Source organism: Emydura macquarii, unplaced genomic scaffold (genome assembly GCF_026122565.2).
Source record: "Emydura macquarii macquarii isolate MOO-44397 ecotype Brisbane River unplaced genomic scaffold, CSIRO-AGI_Emac_v2 contig_2422, whole genome shotgun sequence".
NCBI lineage: Eukaryota > Metazoa > Chordata > Testudines > Chelidae > Emydura > Emydura macquarii.
In genome coordinates this window covers 27,134,887-27,155,413 of record NW_027132559.1, presented here as the reverse complement: position 1 = coordinate 27,155,413, position 20,527 = coordinate 27,134,887, and the positions used below count along the sequence as shown (strand labels likewise).

Genomic DNA, 20,527 nt, shown 5'->3' with positions numbered 1-20,527 from the left:
GGTACTAATAAATCGGTAGGTTGTACATTGAAATGATTGTGTTTCTATATAGGAGATAAACCTGTTGGAATGTTGGCACCTGAAGCCCAGTAATCTGATTGGTTAATTTGTAATCCTTATCTTGCAGAGAGCACACAACTAATGTAGACAAAACATCCATGAAATACTTGACCCCAGGTACAACTTTAAAAGTATTTTTTCCAAACAAAAATAGATTGCAAACTGATATTTAAGCAATAGTTGCTTTTGAAACATTCCCCTTGTAGATGAAACAAGGACCAGCAGGGACAATAGATACCTTCTGTGCAAAAGTGCTTTAGTTGTCACTCCTAGTTTTTATTTAGTCTTGACAAAAAACGTTATGGAAATACTTGTTATTTATGGTGTTGGAGTAATGTGTTAACGTGAATGAAGTGACTACCTAACAGCACTTCATTGTTCTCAAAAGCAAGAGCTTATATTTTCTAGGCTGCCTTTTTTCAAGCCTAGTGCCTGCCAAAAAGTGGAAAACGTGGCGGGAAAAAAATCAATTTAGATTGATTTATTTATATTACAATAGCACCAGAGGACTCAATCAGATCGATGCTGGGTGCTGTATGAACTCATAATAAGGTAGTTCCTGCCTCAAAAGATTTACAGTCTAAAGCCTTATTTCTACAGTTTTATCCATATGTGAAGATCCTTGTACCTGCATGGAATCTCCTTTGAAGCCTACATAAACCCACCCACAGTAACTGATGAAACAATGAATGGGGGTCTGGAGTTGGGAGGAAGAGGGTAAAAGTGTCAAGCCCATGTGGATAAATAGGTTAGCTATATGCAGTCACAGAATCACATATAGTAGTAAAACAATAGGTTTAAGTACTAAAAGGAGTACTATGACCACTTACTCTGACCTCTTGCATAACACAGGCTAAAGAACTTCACCTAGTAATTTTTGCATTGTGTAGTGACTTGTCATTTCTACCACATCTCTTGGTAAGGTGTTCTGTATTAATGAATTCAGTAATTCCTAATGGCTTCTTGCCCAATATAGGTGTTTTAACTGACTACTCTATTTTCCCCATGGCCTCTTTTCCTCTACTTGAGTCCCGATTTTATAGATCCCCTCGAGGATTGTCCTCTTGTAGGAGAGAATTGCAGGAGCACAAGTGTGAAACTGATCTGCATCTTGTAAATTTCACTATATGCTTCTTTGGCATTAAGGGTTTTTCATCTTGCAGATAGAGCTGCTTTAGGAGTTGAGTGAAATTAACAAAATTGTCAATTTCTACTGGCAGATTAGTCACTTTTATTCTGATGCAATAGCATAGATGGGATTTTTGGGAAAGGAAGCATGAGACACACACAGGTAGCATGAGGATCAAAATGTTCCAGAAGGTGATTGGAGGTAGAGAGAGAAAATAATAATAAAAATAGGAATATATTGTGTAATTTTATTTTGGATTTAGTGAAAAAATACATTCAGAAGTAAAACTTCCTACTTAAATTATAATTTTGCTTTGGAACCTAAAGGCTTCACTTGGGATTAAGGGCCCATTGAAATATGGGTGTTGTACAAACAGGGCTCGGCCCTGAATAGTTTACAAATGTTTAAATGTTTACTCCAATTTAAGGAATGTTAGTGGGAATTCCCTCAAGATGCAACATAGAAGCTGAAGCAGTTTTCTGTGTCTGACAATGAAAGAAGTTCGCATGTTCTGCTTTTAAAATACTTTGACCTTTTTTGTTTTCAGATAATTCAAATAGCTTTGCTTTAAAACTTCAGAATTGGAAGTGCTTACTTTGTGAAACTTTGAAAAGAAAAACATATTTGAAATAAAGTTCTGAATGCTTTGAGAGGAAAAGCTTGTTGGTTCTTCAATGGCTGCTATCATTTTTGCATTGATTTTTAGTACAGTATAAATGTTTAAACTGCCTCCTGTGTTTCATAGTAATTAGACAGTAGCTGTATGTTTGAAAGAGCAGGGCTATCCTGGTTTGAATGTAGTTGATACATGATTTTAAATTTAAGCTATGCTGGGCTTGTTTACTTTTTTGATGGAAGAACTGAACTACAAGGGTAAAAGGACTCTGGAACATGTCTAGAGTTTGCCTCACAAATAATATACTATTATTGACTGAAGAGTAGATTCTCCTTTAGTTTATCACATTGTTGATTATGCAGTACATAACACATGGACAGACCCGTGTTCATGTGGAACCCTACTGCATTCAGTAATGCTCTGCAATATGTTGCAGGATCAGGGCCTGTATATATTTAGTTTATGTACTCTTTGGATTTAGAATTCCATGGCTGAACTTCTTGCAGGAATGGATTCCTCACAAACATAGATAATCAAGTGACTAAATGTAAATGGAGAATTACCTTATATTGTGCAGTATGATTACATTTTCAAATAAATGGCATTGTGCGTGGCTGCTCAACTTATATGCACTGGTGAATGTATTTGGATACGTCAGTGTTTAAGTACACACACAAACTGCTAATTGAAATGTTTAAAACTTTTAGTAAAAGCCTAAGAAGTTATCTAGGAAAAAAGTTAATGAAACATTAAAGAGGAGGATTTAAATGCACCAAAGTCAAGACATTCAAAAGTTGGGTTTCCCCTCAATCAGCCCTGTTGCATCTATGGTATGTAAAGCTCTATAGATCTTAGCAGCCTATGTAGTAGCATGAGAGTCTACATATATGCAGGAGGACTAAGACTTGATACTGCAAACCCTTAATTGTGCTCATAGTCACTCTAAAATCAATGGAAGTATGTGCTGTAGTAAGGGTTTGCGAACTTGGGCTTAGCTGTTTAAATAGGTGTTTTAACTCCCAATCTTCTGGATTCTGTGCCTCTGATGTCTTGTATGTAATAAGGAAACTTCCAAAATAAATGAATAAATTACTCACCAGGTCCAGTGGGAACCCTAGTGTGGACAAGATTTACATGGGTAGATCCATTTTTACAACAGTGTCAGTGAATCCTGTTTTTAGGCTTTTCATCAAGTTTAACCAAGACAATGGTAAAATGATGAAAGCAACTGACTCTTTATCTGCTTTAAGGATCCATCCATTCAGCTGAACTGATTTTGGAATTCATAAACTTCCCCAATGTATACATGTTCTCAACCTTAGCGTTACATTTGCATGTTTATTTGCCGTGAATAAAGTAATGTTCTTACATCTTTTTCGTTACTATTTTAAAGTAGTTTTCCTTAGTACCATTACAGTTAAAGTTGTATTTATTACAAAAAATTTAAAAACTTCTTCCTTCTGAAGATTGGCATTATATGGTCTGCTTTAGAATAATTTTTAAAAAATAATTGGTTTCCTCTTTTCAAGTTACAAGAGACAAAGAACATTCAATTTTGTGTTTTGAGATGCTTGTGCTCCATGATGCGAAGTTTCATGTCTTCAACTGAAGTTTTGCAATCCAACAGTGCACAATAAAGATCAGTGTTTTTAGATTTTGCTTTGAAAAGCAGCTATAGTATACTCTTATCTTTAACTTTAAATAGATGCATCCTAAGGATTCTTGATGCATGGAGAAGTGTATGTATTTGTTCCCTGTGTAACTTGTGTGTATAGCACCTTTTAGCCTAGAGCTCTCAAAGCACTTTACAGGCTATGTGGGTATGTAGTCACTTTTGAGGGATGAACTATGCATCCATTTGCATCAGCATTGCTGCATAATAAATGGGGTGAAGAACATTAATGTTTTCAACTGAAATTATAAAGAGAATTTTTAAGTAGGCAGGATGGATTTAGCTACTTTGAAATACATGACAGCAGGATTAAAGTACTCAAGCCTTTCTACTTTAACTTTTTTTAACTTCCGGTTATGCCACCCAGCTACATGATGATCTTCTTGCCTTTATTATTTATGAAACACTTGACATTATGGTAGCACTCAAAGACCTCGATCAAAATTGGTACCTTATTCTGCTGTGCATTGAACAGACATAAATAAAGAGAGAGGCTCTGTGCTGGATGCTGGGTCACATATGCAGTGCTGGCTCAGAGATAAGAATGCCCGCTTACTATATCATTAGTTACTAGGTTGTCCTTAGACGTTTTTCACCCTTGTACTGACTAGGCTAGGCACACTTCAGTTTATAGCATCTGACAAAGTTACAGTCTCCAGTGGTGTGTCTGCAGGCCAGTCATTCACAACTCCTTTTTTCACAATCCACATCTGCATTTGATAAAGTTGCTTAAGTGCTTCACTCACAGGCATCGGATAACAAAGTACTACCTTCAATCAGTACAGTCCTATCTTAAGCTCTTTTGTCTGGTGATCTTTGTCTTTACATACATTACTATGTCTCTTCTAGTATCAGCAATGTTTTAATTGAAGTGTATGGCTCAAATCTTTAAAATCTTAAATGCTTAGTCGACCCTTCATATTACGCAAAATAAGTGCATAAAATTATGGCTACAAGTACAATTGTCATTAGATTCAGTTTAAAACCAAATCTTTGGAACATTACAGAATGGATACCAATTCTATTTTTGTAGGCATTGAAGATTGATTCACCCATTGTTATACACAATATGCCTAATTATGGTGTACAGCTTTATCTGATACCAGAAAATGAGCAGGAATTTGCTAATAGAACATAAGTTACAATGATTTTAAAGTTCCTTCTTTTTCATACGTTCAAACTGGAGCAGAATTGTCTTATTCTGTATCAAACCATCAAAATGGTGATTTGTAGCTGATTATTCTTTAAGCTATTTTAAAACTGCACTTTAAAAAGAGTGATTTTTGTAATTAGGTGGAATGAATGGAGTGGCCTATGGTACGCTACAGTTTCTTCGAGCTGTTTGGTTTACTTTCTGCTTTTTCCAGTTTCTGTGACTGAATTTGAGACTGAGTAGAGCTGGTTAGCTGACGGAACGTGGAAACAAGGACAAGTTACAAGAATGAAGGAATTGGAAAGAAGTAGACAAGTTACATTAGGCTTTCTGACAAAAACTTTTTTTTTCTGATAGTGCTATGCCTACCTTTGATGCTGTATAAATAACTTTTAAAATTTAAAGAATATTTGACAAATTGTACTAAGAAAGAGTTTAAAAAATGTATCCCACTACTTATATGCATTTTTTTTTGACAATCAGATGTTTTGCTGTTGAACTATGGGTATCACCATTTGTTTTTTACTCTTATTCTTAAAGGTCAAAATTAGTTTTGGAGCAATTTTTTTAAATAGTTATATAATGAGATTAATTTTTAAAAAAGCTTTATTCATCACATATTTAGGACAAGACTCTACTTCCTAGTGCAATTATATCTATGTTTATCTAAGATTAAGTTTTTGACTGAATTTCTTGCAATAATTTTGATAAAGCAATTTTCATAATCAGGTGCAGGCACATTTTAGTACAGCATTGGTCATGGAACTTGATCAGTTTAGACATTGTGGCTTCGTGATATGATTGATTGCCTCTCTTGTTTGCACCAATCGTCATGGAGGGTGTTGTCTCCTTATGGGAAGGACTTGGGATACCTGAGGTTGTACTTGGTGTCATGTCCCCACCACATCTTTCAATTCAGGACACTTGGATGCTGGAAAGACACTTCTCTGAGCTTAACTTTAAGCATCTAAATAAGTCTTGGCAGGTTCAAGAGCATGTACAACTAAAGGAAGTGCTAGAAAACACTCCTCTCCTGTTACTGTGAACCTACTTTTGCTGACTTATCATGAGACCTGAAATTGGATCACAAGCTTGAGTTTCTGATCTCAGTAATTTTATTTACTTATTAACCATTAGGCCTTTGCCAAGAACAAGTACATAATAATAGTAAAATATATAAATGGTCATGAAGGCACTAGTTGCAGTTCCATAGTTAAATTCAAAACACAATGTAACTCAACCTCAGAATTGAGATTCAGGTGTTTTGCTCTGTGTTTATTTAAAAAAGTGCAGAATAGACTCTTCAAAATTATGACGTTTACTCCTCGTGTAAAATGATTTTTTTTTGATAACTTAAATTAATTAACAAATCTTACTTTTAGGAGTTAAAATGTATGGTAAGAAATGTGTCCTTTGACACCACGAGCTAACTTTCTTAGTCTTTTTCTGTCCTTCATGATTTTAGTAACAGAATAATGCAGGTACCTCAAACTTCCCATGTAGCAAAAACTCATTGACATCTTGTGCATAGAATATATTTGAAGAAACTAATGGTCACTCTGTCTATTATTCTTTATGACTACAAGTTCTTTAGCAAAGGCTGAAGCATAATGTTCTGCTTCAGAGACTTCTGCAAAGAACTGCCATTCAAATTGGCTGTCATCTTCAGGTGGGTTCAATGGCATTAAAGCCTCAGATGAGAAGGGGCATCATTTATCTTCCATATTTGTTGTCACTGGGCCTGTGTACCTCGCTACTTTCTCACGGCATAGATGGTCACTGTCTTCTTTGAAAACAGCTTGAGTTCTCTCCCATTGGGAGCAAAGAGAGATGTTGGCCATTTTGAAGAGAGTAACTCTTAGAGTTTCTTTGAATAAGTTTTTATGCACTGACCGCTGTTGTTATGAAAAATAATGGCACAAATGGCTATTAATCCTAAATATTGCTTTTCAAAAGCTACTTACTGCACCAGATCTACTTCAAAGGGCAGGAGGGAGGAGAAAATTAGGGTGCATGGTTTGTGTGTGTGTGCGTGTGTGCAATGAAATGTGAGGGGCATGTGAGAGGGGAAAACTACTCTGTGCGTGAGTGCAGTGTAGTGGGTGCAGAAAGATTGTGTTGGCAGGGGAATGAGGCTGACAGGAGTGGAAATTTAGACTCTGTAGGCAGGTGCAAGAGACGGTGTGAATTTAGGGGACAGTGGTGGGTGAAATTAGGGTTCCCACTCCAGCTTCTTTGCATTGCTCTGGTGAAACAAAGTTACTGTAAACCAGTTAAATTGGCCATTATGCTCTGGCTGCTTTGTACTGATTCAGACAGGTGAATCTGAGCATAAAACTGAAAATAAAAACTAAGGTTGATACTTCATAACGTCAAGTCATTAGTGTTGATGTTTGAAATTTTATTTATTTATTTATTTAAAAAACCCCTTAAAGTGGAGTTAAGGTTGAGATTGCATATTGGTGATTTAAGATAAAATATATTTAGAGATGTTTCACTTATCCCAAAAACAAGCCCTGGGAAATTCAGAGTTGAAGTTAAAAGAAATTCAAATACATTGAATGCATGCAATCACAGAGTTAGGGTACCCAAACAACTTTAACTATGCCCTGTTGTGATACCATGATTATCTAATATGTCTTATGGAACATCTAATGTATCTTAAATCAGTTTAATCTGAGACCCAAATACTAAAATGCCTTCATCATAATCATATGGGTACTGATATTGCATAGCATCATTAGGGGGCAGAGTGAAGGTTGTTTGAGTATTCTGACTGTATAATTTCATACCTTAACATATTTGGATTTCTTTTGTTTACTCTTATTTCTGAATTTTCTGGGTTTAAAACACTAAATTTTGGGATAACTGCAGCATCCTAAATTATTAGTAATAATTAGTAATTATCCTAAATTACTAGTGTGTACTCTCAACTATAACTCTATCTAAATGTTTTTCCTGGTACTTAAATACATAATAAAACCCTGCAAACATCTCAAATATAAAAATCCTTTTGGTTACATTTAAAAAAAAATTCCTGGATTTAGCTAATGGTGATGTCTAGTCTGAGGCCAACTATATGAAAATTACTGCTGTTTTAATCTATTCTTGATCTCAGTGAATTATTCTTCAAGCTAGATTCTGTGCTATGGCTTGGGTCTGGCTCCTTGATCATCTTCCCTGGCCCAATGCTCAGCAAAGGGTAAAGCACTCTGAGTGCTAATGTATCTTTGCCAGTTGGCTATAGAACCAAAGAAATGGTCTGCAAACTGAGGACAGTTAGAGCCCTGGCAATGCCCCCTCTATCCCCACCTCATCTGTAAGTGGGTGAGCTATCATGATATGGAAACCAGGTGTGCTAGCATCATGCCAGCTGAGAGCTCCCCCCACGCTAAAGAGAATTCTCAGTTGATCAGATACTGCCCAAATTCCATCTGCTTTGTACTGTTGCTACACCAGGCTGGCTAGGAACCCCAGATCATAATGGAACTAGTGGTTGCATCACATCCTTGTATTTATTGATGTAACCGCAGAGGGCTTAGCTACATGATGTCTGTATGGAGCGCATGGCACCATTGTGGGCTCTGTGCATCCTGTCTCCACCATACAGAACCACACTAATTCCATTGCCTATTGGGCTATATAGGACTGTGAAGGTGTGTGCGGGATATGCTGTTTGGTATCTAATACAATACATTCGTTGTTGCCTGGTAAGTAAGGTGATTAAGGGCAGAGGCATATTTTTAAGTGCCAGTAAAGTAGCTCTCTGTAATGTGTGGCTCAAAAAAAAAAGGATGATGAAGTGTTAGAGGGTTTTTTTTGGCACTTGTTGGAGGTGACCTGCACAATTTGGTGGTGGATCTGAACAACCTGGAAAATCTCAATCCTTGCTTCATTGAATAATACGCGCACCACAGAAGACCTTGGTTCATTGAGTGCATGTATCATGCAGAACAGAACTTTCTACAGTTTTCTAGTAAATTGCTTCAAATAAGATAATTTCTTCTTCATTTCTCTAACTTAAAACAAATATTGCAAATGAAAACCAATAAAAGAACATTATTTACTAAGACAAACACTCAAGTTAAGAAGTGTTCATGCAACTTTAATCTTTTGTGCAAATGCATCACAATAATCTTTAATTATATTTTCACACGCTCTTTTTTCCAACAGAACCCCAACCTCATTTATTTGCATATTGAATAGAGAATGAGGCAGAAGTCCAGAACCCCTGCCTCATCCACTGTCCAATTTGGACTATGTGTAGTGGGTGAGACAAGGGACCAGTAACTGAATAATAGTAATGGGGTGACACCCAGTTAAGACTTGCACATTGTCCAATCTGTGCACTAAATGAGGCAGAGCACTTTTAGGGTAAAAATAGTAAGTTATGTTGAAATTAAAAATTCTTATTATGCATATATACCAGGTGGCGGAGTTAAGTTTTTATGAGCAGACTCAATTTTGGCACTTCTTAACTTTTGAATGCTTCATTTTGTAACCGTAACATTCTTTAAATGGAGTGTTTTGCATTGAGTGTCTTTGATTTAGAACTTTCATTTTCAAGGTTTAGAAAGTAACCACTAAGATATCAAAACAAGTACACTTACTCATGCTTTATAATATCAAATGGAGACTATATCTGTTCCATACTCCTGCCTATTGGTAATATGAGCTGTGATGTAAAGGGGCATTGAATTATTTGTGATTTAATATATTTTAATTTTTTTTGCCATTTCAAAATGCACTCATTCAACAGATTCTCAGTAGTACTACTTGCGGTAGTGATATTTGGACACCAACTGCAACATAGGTTGGATGCCTAATAAGGGAGGAACATACATCATTCTGTAATTTTAACAACTGGTCACTTCAACAGGTTTTGGGTTTTTTGGGTACATTTGTGTTGGAAGCCTTTTTTTAAATTTTCATATGCTCAACAGATTCTGAAGGAAGTGGTCGTGGGAGTGAAGATGCATCAAAGGACAGTGGTGAAGGTTCCTGTAGTGAATCAGAAGAAAATGTCTTGGAGGAAGAATTGGCAGAAGAAGTAAAAGTAGAGGAAGAACAGCAATCCAAACCTTCTCCAGGAGAAGCAATGCTTACAACAGAGAAAGAGGTGATTAAGACTGAAAAAAAAGAACAGGAGGAGGAAGATGAGAAACCAAAAAAGAAAAAGGAAAAAGAGAAAGAAAAGGCAACTGAATCTGATGCTGCTGCTGATGAGCAAACAAATGAACCGAAAAAGTGGAATTTGCGTAGGAACCGACCTCTGCTGGATTTTGTATCAATGGAAGAGCTAAATGATATGGATGATTATGACAGTGAGGATGACAATGACTGGCGACCTACTGCTGGGAAGAAGAAGGGAAAAACTGCGATGAGGAAAGAGGGAAGTGATGGAGATAACGAGGATGATGAAGATGATGGAAGTGGTAGTGATGAGGATGACAATGATGAGGAAGGCAATGAGGATCACAGCAGCACTGCTAGTGATGATGGATCCAAGAAAAAGAAAAATAAAGTTCTTAGCAGGAATAGTGCTGATGATGAGGAGCTGACAAATGATAGCCTGGCTCTTTCACAAAGCAAGAGTAATGAGGTAGAGCAACCAACTTTCTATAATATGTCTGTTGAAAAATGGAAAGTACTCTGCAGTGCTGTTTTTTGTTTTTTTTTTAAATTACTCGTTGAAGTTAAACTGACTGACTGGAATCCTATTTACAGGGTGTTTTGTTCTTTTTTAATCAAAAAGACCCCAGAACTATGCGGAATGGGTACTGCAAGTGAAATAAATTTGATTGGCCCTTATGGCCCAATCAACACCCATTTAAATCAATGGCTTTTGGATCAGCTTCATAGCACGTAGGTCCATAGAGCCAGCTAACTTCTAATGAGCAGTTTAGTTCTGTTAAAGCATGTACCTTATTAAACACAAAGCAACACTAAAGTCACAGAATAGCTGTGACACGTCCTAACAAATGGCAAAAAAAAATTTATTCTTGATCCAGTTCCTCACTGCGACAAATGTCATAGAAAACAAACCTTACGTTTACTGTTCAAGAGCTGTTAATAGAGGAACATGTACTCTGACATGGGCTCACCTAGACTGAACGTTATATTTCTCTAGCAAGTTGTTTGTTTGTAGTTTTGGTGTATACTCTTAATTTTTTTAATAACACCAAAAAATATCCTGAATAAGAATTAATTACATTGAATATGTTGTGATTGCAGAATGCAAATATTCTATAATAAGTTCCTGTTATTGATTCTTTATTCTTCATGATTGATTGATATTATTACGATTCTCATTATTACGATTCTCATTGCATTAAACATTGCTTTATTGGATTGTTAATATAGTTGACTTAATGCATCATAGTTGCAAAGTTTAAAAGATCACTAAAGATTAGTTTTAACTCTTTGCAGGTAATTATAGTGTTGCTACAATAGAGTAACTTCTGGATTAAATTATAGTCAAACAGGATTACTTAGAGGTCTGCCATTTCCATTTAAAGGGTCTTTTCAGATGAATAATGTGTGCTGACTCAAAATTGTGTTGAGTGAAGCCGAGTATTTTGGAATATTGAAGAAACAAATGTCTTTCTGTGTTGCACTTTAGTGAGAAATTTAAATTGTAGACATTTGTGTATTTAGTCACTAACACTGGACATCATCTGTGCATCTTATTAATGCTAGTAGTTGTGACTAAAAATATCACTTGAGAATCATATCCCTTAGCATTACTTTATCAAAATTAAATCAGAACACTTGTTTATATTTGGAAATTTGCGACGTGTGCATTATGTGGTTACTGCTGTGACACTATAGAGGATGGTTCGATTTTATAGTGTTAGGGACCAAAGTACTTCTTAGATGAACATGTCATTTTGAACCTCATAGTAGGTAAAGTTTGCCCACTTGCCACACAGTAGAACATAAGGACGGCCATATTGGGTCAGACCAATGGTCCAGCTAGCCCAGTATCCTGTCTTCTGACAGTGGCCAATGCCAGGTGCTTGAGGAGGAATGAACAGAACAGGTAATCATCAAGTGATCCATCCCGTCGGCCATTCCCAGCCTCTGGCAAACAGCAATCCCTGCCTATGCTGGCCTAGGCATTGATGGACCTATCCTCCATGAATTATCTCGTTCTTTTTTTTGAATTCGTTATAGTCTTGGCCTTCACTGCAACCTCTGGCAAGGAGTTCCACAGGTTGAGTGGGCATTGTGTGAAGAAATACTCCCTTTTGTTAAACCTGCTGCCTATTAATTTCATTTGGTGACCCCTAGTTTTTGTGTTATGGGAAGGAGTAAAGAACACTTCCTTATTTACTTTCTTTACACCAGTCCTGATTTTATAGACCTCTATCATATCCCCCTTAGTCGTCTCTTTTCCAAGCTGAAATGTCCCAGATTTATTAATCTGTCTTCATATAGAAGCTTTTCCATTCCCCTAAGCATTTTAGTTGCCCTTTTCTGTACCTTTTTCAATTCCAAATAATCTTTTTTGAGATGGTACGACCAGATCAGCATGCAGTATTCAAGATGTGGGCATACCATGGATTTGTAAAGAAGCAGCATGATATTTTCTGTCTTATTATCTACTCCTTTCCTAATGATTCCCAACATTGTTAGCTTTTTTGACTGCCACTGCACATTGAGTGGATGTTTTCAGAGAACTATCCACAATGACTCCAAGATCTTTCTTGAATGGTAACAGCAAATATAGACCCTATCATTTTATTATGTATAGTTGGGATTATGTTTTCCAATGTGCATTACTTTGCTTTTGTCAATATGGAATTTCATCTGCCTTTTTGTTGCCCAGTCACCCAGTTCTGTGAGATAGATCCCTTTGTAAGTCTGCTTTGGACTTAACTATCATGAGTAGTTTTGTATCGTATGCAAATTTTGCCACTTCACTGTTTACCCCTTTTTCCAGATCATTTATGAATTTGTTGAATAGTATTGGTCCCAGTACAGAACCCTGGGAGACACCATTATTTGCCTCTCTCCATTCTGAAAACTGACCATTTATTTCTATCCTTTGTTTCCTATCTTTTAACCAGTTACTGATCCAGGAGAGGACCTTTCCTCTTATCCTATGAAAGCCTATTTTGCTTAAAAGCCTATGGTGAGGGACCTTGTCAAAGGCTTTCTGAAAATCTAAGCACACTATATCCGCTGGATCACCCTTGTCCACGTGCTTGTTGATCCCCTCAAACAATTCTATTAGATTGGTGAGGCATGATTTCCCTTTTCAAAAACACTGTTGACTCTTCCCCCAACAAATTGTATTCTCTGATAATTCCGTTCTTTACTATGGTTTCCACCAATTTGCCTGGTACTGAAGTTAGGCTTACCGTCCTGTAATTGTAGGGATCGCCTCTGGAGCCTTTTTTAAAAATTGGCATCACATTAGCTATCCTCTAGTCATCTGGTACAGAAACTGACTTAGATGGTAGGTTACATACCACAGTTAGTAGTTCTGCAATTTCACATTTGAGTTCCTTCAGGACTCTAGGGTGGATACCATCTGGTCCTGGTGACTTATTACTGTCTAACTTATCAATTTGTTCCAAAACCACCTCTAATGACACCTCAATCTGGGACAGTTCCTCAGATTTGTCACCCAAAAGGAATGGCTCAGGTTTGGGAATCTCCCTCACATCCTCAGCCATGAAGACTGCTGCAAGGAATTAATTTAGTTTCTTGACAATAGCCTTATCTTTCTTGAGTGCTCTTTTAGTCCAGTGGCCCCACTGGTTGTTTAGCAGGCATCTGATGTACTTAAAAAATTTTTTTTTGCTGTTACTTTTTGAATCTTTGGCTAGATGTTCTTCAAATTCTTTTTTGGTCTTCCCAATTATATTTTTACACTTCACTCGCCAGAGTTTATGCTCCTTTCTATTTTCCTCAATAGGTTTTAACTTCCACTTTTTAAAGGATGCCTTTTTGCCTCTGTTTCTTTGACTTTGTTGTTTAGCCGGGGTGGCAGTTTTTTGGTCCTCTTACTATGTTTTTAATTTGGGGTATACATTGAAATTGAGCCTCTATTATGGTGTCTTAAAAAAGTTTCCATGCAGCTTGCAAGAATTTCAATTTAGGCACTGTACCTTTTAATTTCTGTTTAACTATCTTCCTCATTTTTTTGTATAGTTCCCCTTTCTGAAATTAAATGCCACCGTGGTAGGCTGCTTTGGTGTTCCCCTCCTCCCACATGGTGATGTGAAATTTTATTATGTTATGATCACTATTACCAAGTGATTCATCTGTATCACCTCTTGGACCAGATCTGATGCTCCATTTAGGACTAAATCAAGAATTGCCTTTCCATTTGTGGGTTCCAGGAATAGCTGCTCCCGGAAGCAGTCATTTATGCTGTCAAGAAACTTTATCTCTGCAACCCATCCTGAGGTGACATGTACCCAGTCAATTTGGGGATAGTTAAAAAAACTCAGTGATAGGGGATTTCATTTTTTTATAGCCTCTCTAATCTCCCTGAGCATTTCACAGTTACATGCTGCTGGTCGGTGGTATATCCCTACTGCTATGTTCTTATTCAAGCATGGAATTACTATCCATTGAGTGACACAGTTTAGTTCATTTAAGATTTTTATTTCATTTGACTCTGTATAGTGCCGATCCCCCACCAGTATCACCTATTCTGTCCTTCCAGTATATTTTGTACCCTGGATTACTGCGTTCCATTGATTATCCTAATTTCACCAGGTTTCTGTGATGCCTATTATGTCAATATCCTCATTTAATTTGAGGCACTCAAGTTCACCCATCTTAGTATTTAGACTTCTGGCACTTTTATATAAGCACTTAAAAATTGTCACTTTTTACCTATCTGCCCTTATGTGATGTAATTGAATGAGACTATCTTCCCCCCCATTTAACTGTTTCTCATCAGATCCTACCCATATTTTATCCTCTTCCGTCCTCTCCTCCTTACTGGGATATAGAGCATCTCCATTAGTAGATCCTCCCCAACGGATGTCTCTGTCCGAACCACGTGCTCTTCCGCTCCTGTTGGCTTTCTTCCAGCCCTTAGTTTAAAAACTGCTCTACGACCTTTATAATTTTGTGTGTCAGCAATCTGATTCCATGTTGGTTTAGGTGGAGCCCGTCCTTCCTGTATTGGCTCCCCCTTTCCGCAAAGGTCCTCCAGTTCCTAATAAATCTAAACCCCTTCTCCCTACGCCAACGTCTCCTACATGCATTGAGAGCCTGAGAGTCTGCAGTTCTGCCTGTCTAACTGGCCCTGTGTGTGGAACTGGAAGCATTTCAGAGATTGCTACCATGGAGGCTACCATGCAATAGGTACAGTACAGGCAGTGACATTGCAGGCCTATTTTACCCAGATCCTTAGGGATCTCTTGAGGTGAGAATAGCCCACTCTCAGTCCCTTTTCCTCTATCATTTTCTAATTTTAAACTACTACTGTGCCCTTACCCATGCTTTCTAGCTGAGAATCTCAAAGCATTTCACAGATATTAATGGGCTAAACTTCACAGCACATCTCTGAGGTAGGTTAGTGTTGTTACACTATAATCCGATATTACAGATAGGAAAACTCAAGGACAGAGAGATTAAAGTCTTGATGCTTAATGGTACAATGTGTCCTCGCCTCCCACTGACATCAGTGGTAATTGCAGGTGTTTAGCACTTTGCTGGATTGAGTCTTAAGTTCCTTTGCTACAGTCTGTGTCAGAGTCAAAATTAAAACCCAGATCTCTTAGCTTCAGCTCTTTGGTATTAATCTTAAAACCATCTTTCCTACCTTTCAGAACAACCTATAACAACTGATTAAAAATTATCTTAACACTACATTTTAAAAACTCTCTCTCTGAATTTTTTGATTAAACTATTTTTTGTTTAGATCTTGTTTTCCTTCAATACAAAGCAAGGTAATTGAATCTCTAAAACTGAAAATTGGCTTAATGGACTTTAATTTTTTAAATCTAGTTTTAACTTCTAGGTTAACAGCATACATGTCCAATTTCATTTTATGGGATTTGAAACAACAAGGTCTTAGTGGTGCTGCTAGCAGCACTTTTATAATTTTCACATTTAGTAAAAATAGTTTCTCTAGAGTCCAATAGAATCTCATTACAATGCAGAAGCAGAAGTCCTAGTAATACAGACATTACTGTGATTGATGTATGAAAGGACAGAGTATCTAAGCAATTAACTTTATGTAGGTAGCTAATATCAAGATCTTTAAGGTTTTGTTTTTTTCCTCTTTCAAGCCTTTTTCCTCTCAGTTTATTTTTTTTACCCTTTCTTTCATTTTGCAAAGATAGAATTCAAGAACAGACCATGTTATACTTGAACCTGTGTTATAATGAAGTACCTTTATTGTGTTCTACAGTATTAAGTGTAGGCAGACAAGCTTACATTGTTGCAACTTGTGTCAAGCATCATTAGTAGATAAATGGTGCTCTTCAATTTGATAATTGCTAGTGCTTTAAAGGGGTTCTTTTCTTCCCCAGTTAGGCCCTCTTCAATTCCCATTAAAGTTTTAGGAGATAAATGTGCATTGGTTGTGAAACATATCACTTCCTGCAAAAGCCCACAATAGTAGGTTTTTTATCGGAAGTAAGTGGTGATGGGAATGAAATTCACCCCCTTTCCCTGCAGGGTAGGGCTTGGGCTAGAACAGTGATTCTTGTTCACACATGAGGGTTCCTGGTGTCTACATAAATCATAGCACAGATTCAGTGGCCTCTCACAAAACCTAATCTTGATGCAGAATTTGGTATCCTTGCAGCACTGGCTCACCCCAGTATCTTCTATCTGTTTCTCATACACACTTTCTCCATATAAATGATGATGTATCAGTGTTGTTTGCAGTACAGTTTTATTCATTTGGATAAAGTCACAAGTTTTACAAATTTGCTTTTAGTTAGAAAAATGTGAGCATCTATAGAACTAGAAATCAGACCAAAATTGTAGACTTTCCTCAACGAAGAACAAAGAATCTGAGCCAGTGATGTTGACTGAAAATTCTGGTTTTCCGTAGCGTCCTTAGAACTTTTAGGACCTATCTGGGCTACAAGTCTAACTGTGCCAGGGCACAATTAATCTGCCATAGTTAGGAGGTGTCGTAACACATTTTTCTGTGAATGGAAAGATACCTGAGTCATGTTTATAGGTCATTATATAGGAAGAGATGTGCTCAAGTCATGAGTCTTGTAACAAAGTGCTGGCCTTTACAGGTTTATTTTAAAAGTAGGGGGAAATCTTCATTAATCTTGAACCTAGATAATATGGGGAAAACTTTAATTCCTCCTTTATTTCTCTGTTCCTGTTCATCCCTTATGTTATGCAAACATGACAATATATATTATTTTTACAATTTTCCTTTTGATTCTTCGATTTCTATTCCCCAACACCTCAAGGCTCATGACCTCTTTCTTGATTAAGACAGGGTAATGGAAAATATACTCATAATGGCAGCAGGTTATAGGGCTTCCTAGCTTGCCTCCATCTTATTATGGTCTCTTCACAAAGATCATAGAGAATCTTTAAATTCATTTATGTCCTTCTCAGGACAATAAATACGAGCAACTATAGGGCTGGAACTACTTGCTTTTCACTCAGATTCCTGAAGAGAGAGCCTGTGTCCTGAATGGGTTTTTAAATATGTAATGACTGTCTGTATTTACTTGTTTTTCTTGAATGTTTGATGTAAATGTATAACTTGTGAGTTTTTGTGCCAGATTAACAGCTTCGGAATCAAGAATTTTTCTGAACAGAAAAGGTAGCAGCAGCGGTACAAACTTTCCCACAGTACTCCACCAATGTGCCTCATAACTGTTTTGGATGTTAAATCTTGGGGTTGGAAGATCACTTGATCTGTATCCTGTTCCTTGGCCTGTCTGATCAAGGTGCCAGTTGTAGTATATAGTAGAGCTAGATCGAGTTCTACAAACACATTCCATGTCTGCCACTGAACAATTCTGGAGTGGATTCAGACTGGTAACCTAGAAGTGAGAAGAGCTGTATATTACTGATGTCATACATACAAGAGCTCTATTATTAATCTCCTGAGATGTATGTAGACTTAAACTTCAGAAAAATATAACAACCAAGTCAACAGTTTCTCCACGTGGTGTTGGCAAACACACTGTACTAAATTACATTTTATTCATAGCTTCAGTGTGCAAACTTTTTTCAAGTTATCTAAGAGCTAGGCACAATTCTTTTGCTTAATGTAGAAATGGTGGTTTTACTATATTGGAAATGAATCTCCTTGAGTTTTGGAAAATTCATTAAAATTTTGTGGAGCTAGATATATTACTCAAACTTTCAAATCAACAGTTTGGTCTTGACCTCATTTTTCTCAATATTTGAGTACTAGAAATTTTAAAACAATTTTATGCTAATTGTACAGCATGCATTTTCTTTTGCAGAAAGGATTATTAATGTGCATTTAGTATATTGTAATGACAACATAACAGAATAACTGTTCCTGTTAACTTAATTCCTCTCATGCAAAAGTTTATGCTGAACCATATGTTCCTCCTCCTCAGAGACTGTGATTGGTCTTTTACCACTACATTGTAACTATTAATTGTTGTCCTAAATATTGCAACTAGAAACACTTTTTTGTTTTTAAGAAACTTTAGGAAGGAGAATATCACAAATCCACATCATCTGGAAACTAATTGCCCTTGAATCAGGGAAATGTTGACTCCTCATGATATTCTCTGTCTAGTACTGTATTACTTTTAATTTTGAGCAAAATGATCGTTCAATAAATGACGCAAGGGTGGCAAATGACTTTTATGTCTTCAGACCCACTTGGGCATCAGAATATTTTCTAAGAAAATGGTTCTCAAAATATTGTCCCATGGGCCACAAGTAATCTGTGGAGCTTTTCCTGGTGGCAACGGAAGACAAAACATCTTGAGAGCAATGCTGTGTGGGAATGAGAGACTGTGGGAGGTGATAGATCAGTGGTTCTCTAGTCCCCATATGGACTAAGAGTTAAAATATTCATTCTTTTAAAAATACATCTTATGTTAGCAAAAATAACAAGATAATTCTCTATATGTTCAGGATATGTGGAAAGAGGGTGTTAACACCTTATCATAATCAGAAATGATGATTTGGGATGGGAATAAGAGGTTTTAAAAAGAAAACTTCCACCCCGCCCATTTTTTTTCCTGTTGCTTCAAAATCCACAACAGTACAGATTCTGGGATATGCCAAGAATTCTAATAGTAGCTCTGTCAGTCATGAATTGCCAACCTCTGCTCTGAAACTATTACAAATGCTTTTTTAATTAATCAGCAGTGATGTTTTTTATTACTAGACCATCTGGTGCCTCACCTCTCCATATATTAAGACTTTATTGGTGAAGTCAGTCAGAGTTCAGTCTACTCCTTTTATAAAAATTGGGTAGCAGTGGGGTGCTAATACAGTACACACAAACAATTCTACAGTCCAGAAACATATTAATCAATTTGAGGACAACCTTAAATCCATTCTAAATATTATTCATATAAATACTTTGAAAGGTTGAAAATGCCCAGAATTTATCCTTCACTTTTATGTCTAAACCATATAGACTGCTCTATGTTTTCATGAGAGAAATTCCTAATTGAATTATATAAAATGACGTAAATTAGTATATTTAATTTTATATAGTGCCTTTTACTGTGAAGAATTCTAAAGCACGTTATAAGCTATGTAACTGATCCTGCAAACCTTTACTCATGGCAGTAGTGAGAAGATGAGAAATTATTACACATTTAATATAAACCATATGTAAAATCAGCAGTATACTTCCAAAAGGATAATTTCATTACAGAAAGTGGGAGTGGGACAAAACAAGTGAGGTGGATAATTCATGAAACATTTTATGGAAATAGGGAGCTGGTTCAGTCTATTTCTGGATTTTTTTTTAAAATACTTGTATGGGCTATCGGGAAGGTATAGATTTTCATGTAATAATCTTTTGGAAGTTAGCTGGTCTCCTGAAACATACTTTGAACCTTAGTTCTTTTTGCAGTGAAGTTTTGTGTATTTCTGATGTTCCTTTTTTGAATAACACCAACAATTTAAATCAAGTTGGTGGATAAGATCTGCTGGAAGGGAGATCTGCTCCAGTGGATCTTATAAGGGCCCACCCAAGCAAGGTCTCTCTACTGCAGGCGTTATCAAGACCCTAAAGAGTGGATGGCAGAATTTCATTTGTATGTGATATGATTATTGTTGAGAGGAAGGCTTTTTTTATCACATGAATTATTAAGCGCTTGCAGGTTTTTACATGCTTTAAAATGTTTTTATATACATATAGATTTATAAATATAAAAACAGGGCAGTGATATATTTTATCCTTAAGTCTTTTATTACATTATTTTTGTTTTCATTGGGCAAATGCCTGTTTCTAATAGGAAAAAATAAACAATTTTAGTGTGATTCCCAGTGTAATCAGTGCACCTTAATTTTTTCAATGCTAGGACTCGCTCATCCTTGAAAAGTCTCAAAACTGGACCTCCCAGAAAATGGACCACATTCTGATTTGCTGTGTTTGTCTTGGGGATAACAGTGAAGATGCTGATGAAATTATCCAGTGTGACAATTGTGGAATAACAGTGCATGAAGGTAATTTTGTTTCTTTATTCTATTTTATTATTGGGAAGGAAAACATAAAGGCAAAGCTTACTTCTTATATAAAAAGAGTAAGCTGCCTGGTCTGACACATGAACCCTAAAAACCTGTTGTTAGTCTCTTTGTATTGCACAGGTCTCTTGTAATGGTGTAAATTTCACCCGAACAGAACAAAGGTAAATGTGCATTCTATGCTTTTGGAGAAGAAACTTCAGAAAATGTGGGGCAAGCTATAAGATAGTTTTAATATGAATCCCAGTTTGA

The 20,527-nt window shown here is 36.6% G+C and overlaps 1 protein-coding gene across 2 annotated transcripts in view; it reads left to right on the top strand.

The window, feature by feature from the left end:
* PHF14 (PHD finger protein 14) overlaps positions 1 to 20,527 on the top strand; it is a 252,195-nt gene that overhangs the window by 1,140 nt on the left and 230,528 nt on the right. The window contains exons 2-4 of one of the 2 annotated variants that reach the window (XM_067562129.1): positions 128 to 177; positions 9,574 to 10,232; positions 20,113 to 20,257. In XM_067562129.1, the coding sequence (XP_067418230.1) occupies positions 159 to 177; positions 9,574 to 10,232; positions 20,113 to 20,257 (823 nt within the window). In that variant the 5' untranslated portion in view covers positions 128 to 158. The remainder of the gene's footprint in view (positions 1 to 127; positions 178 to 9,573; positions 10,233 to 20,112; positions 20,258 to 20,527) is intronic. The other variant, XM_067562128.1, reaches the window with a different exon arrangement.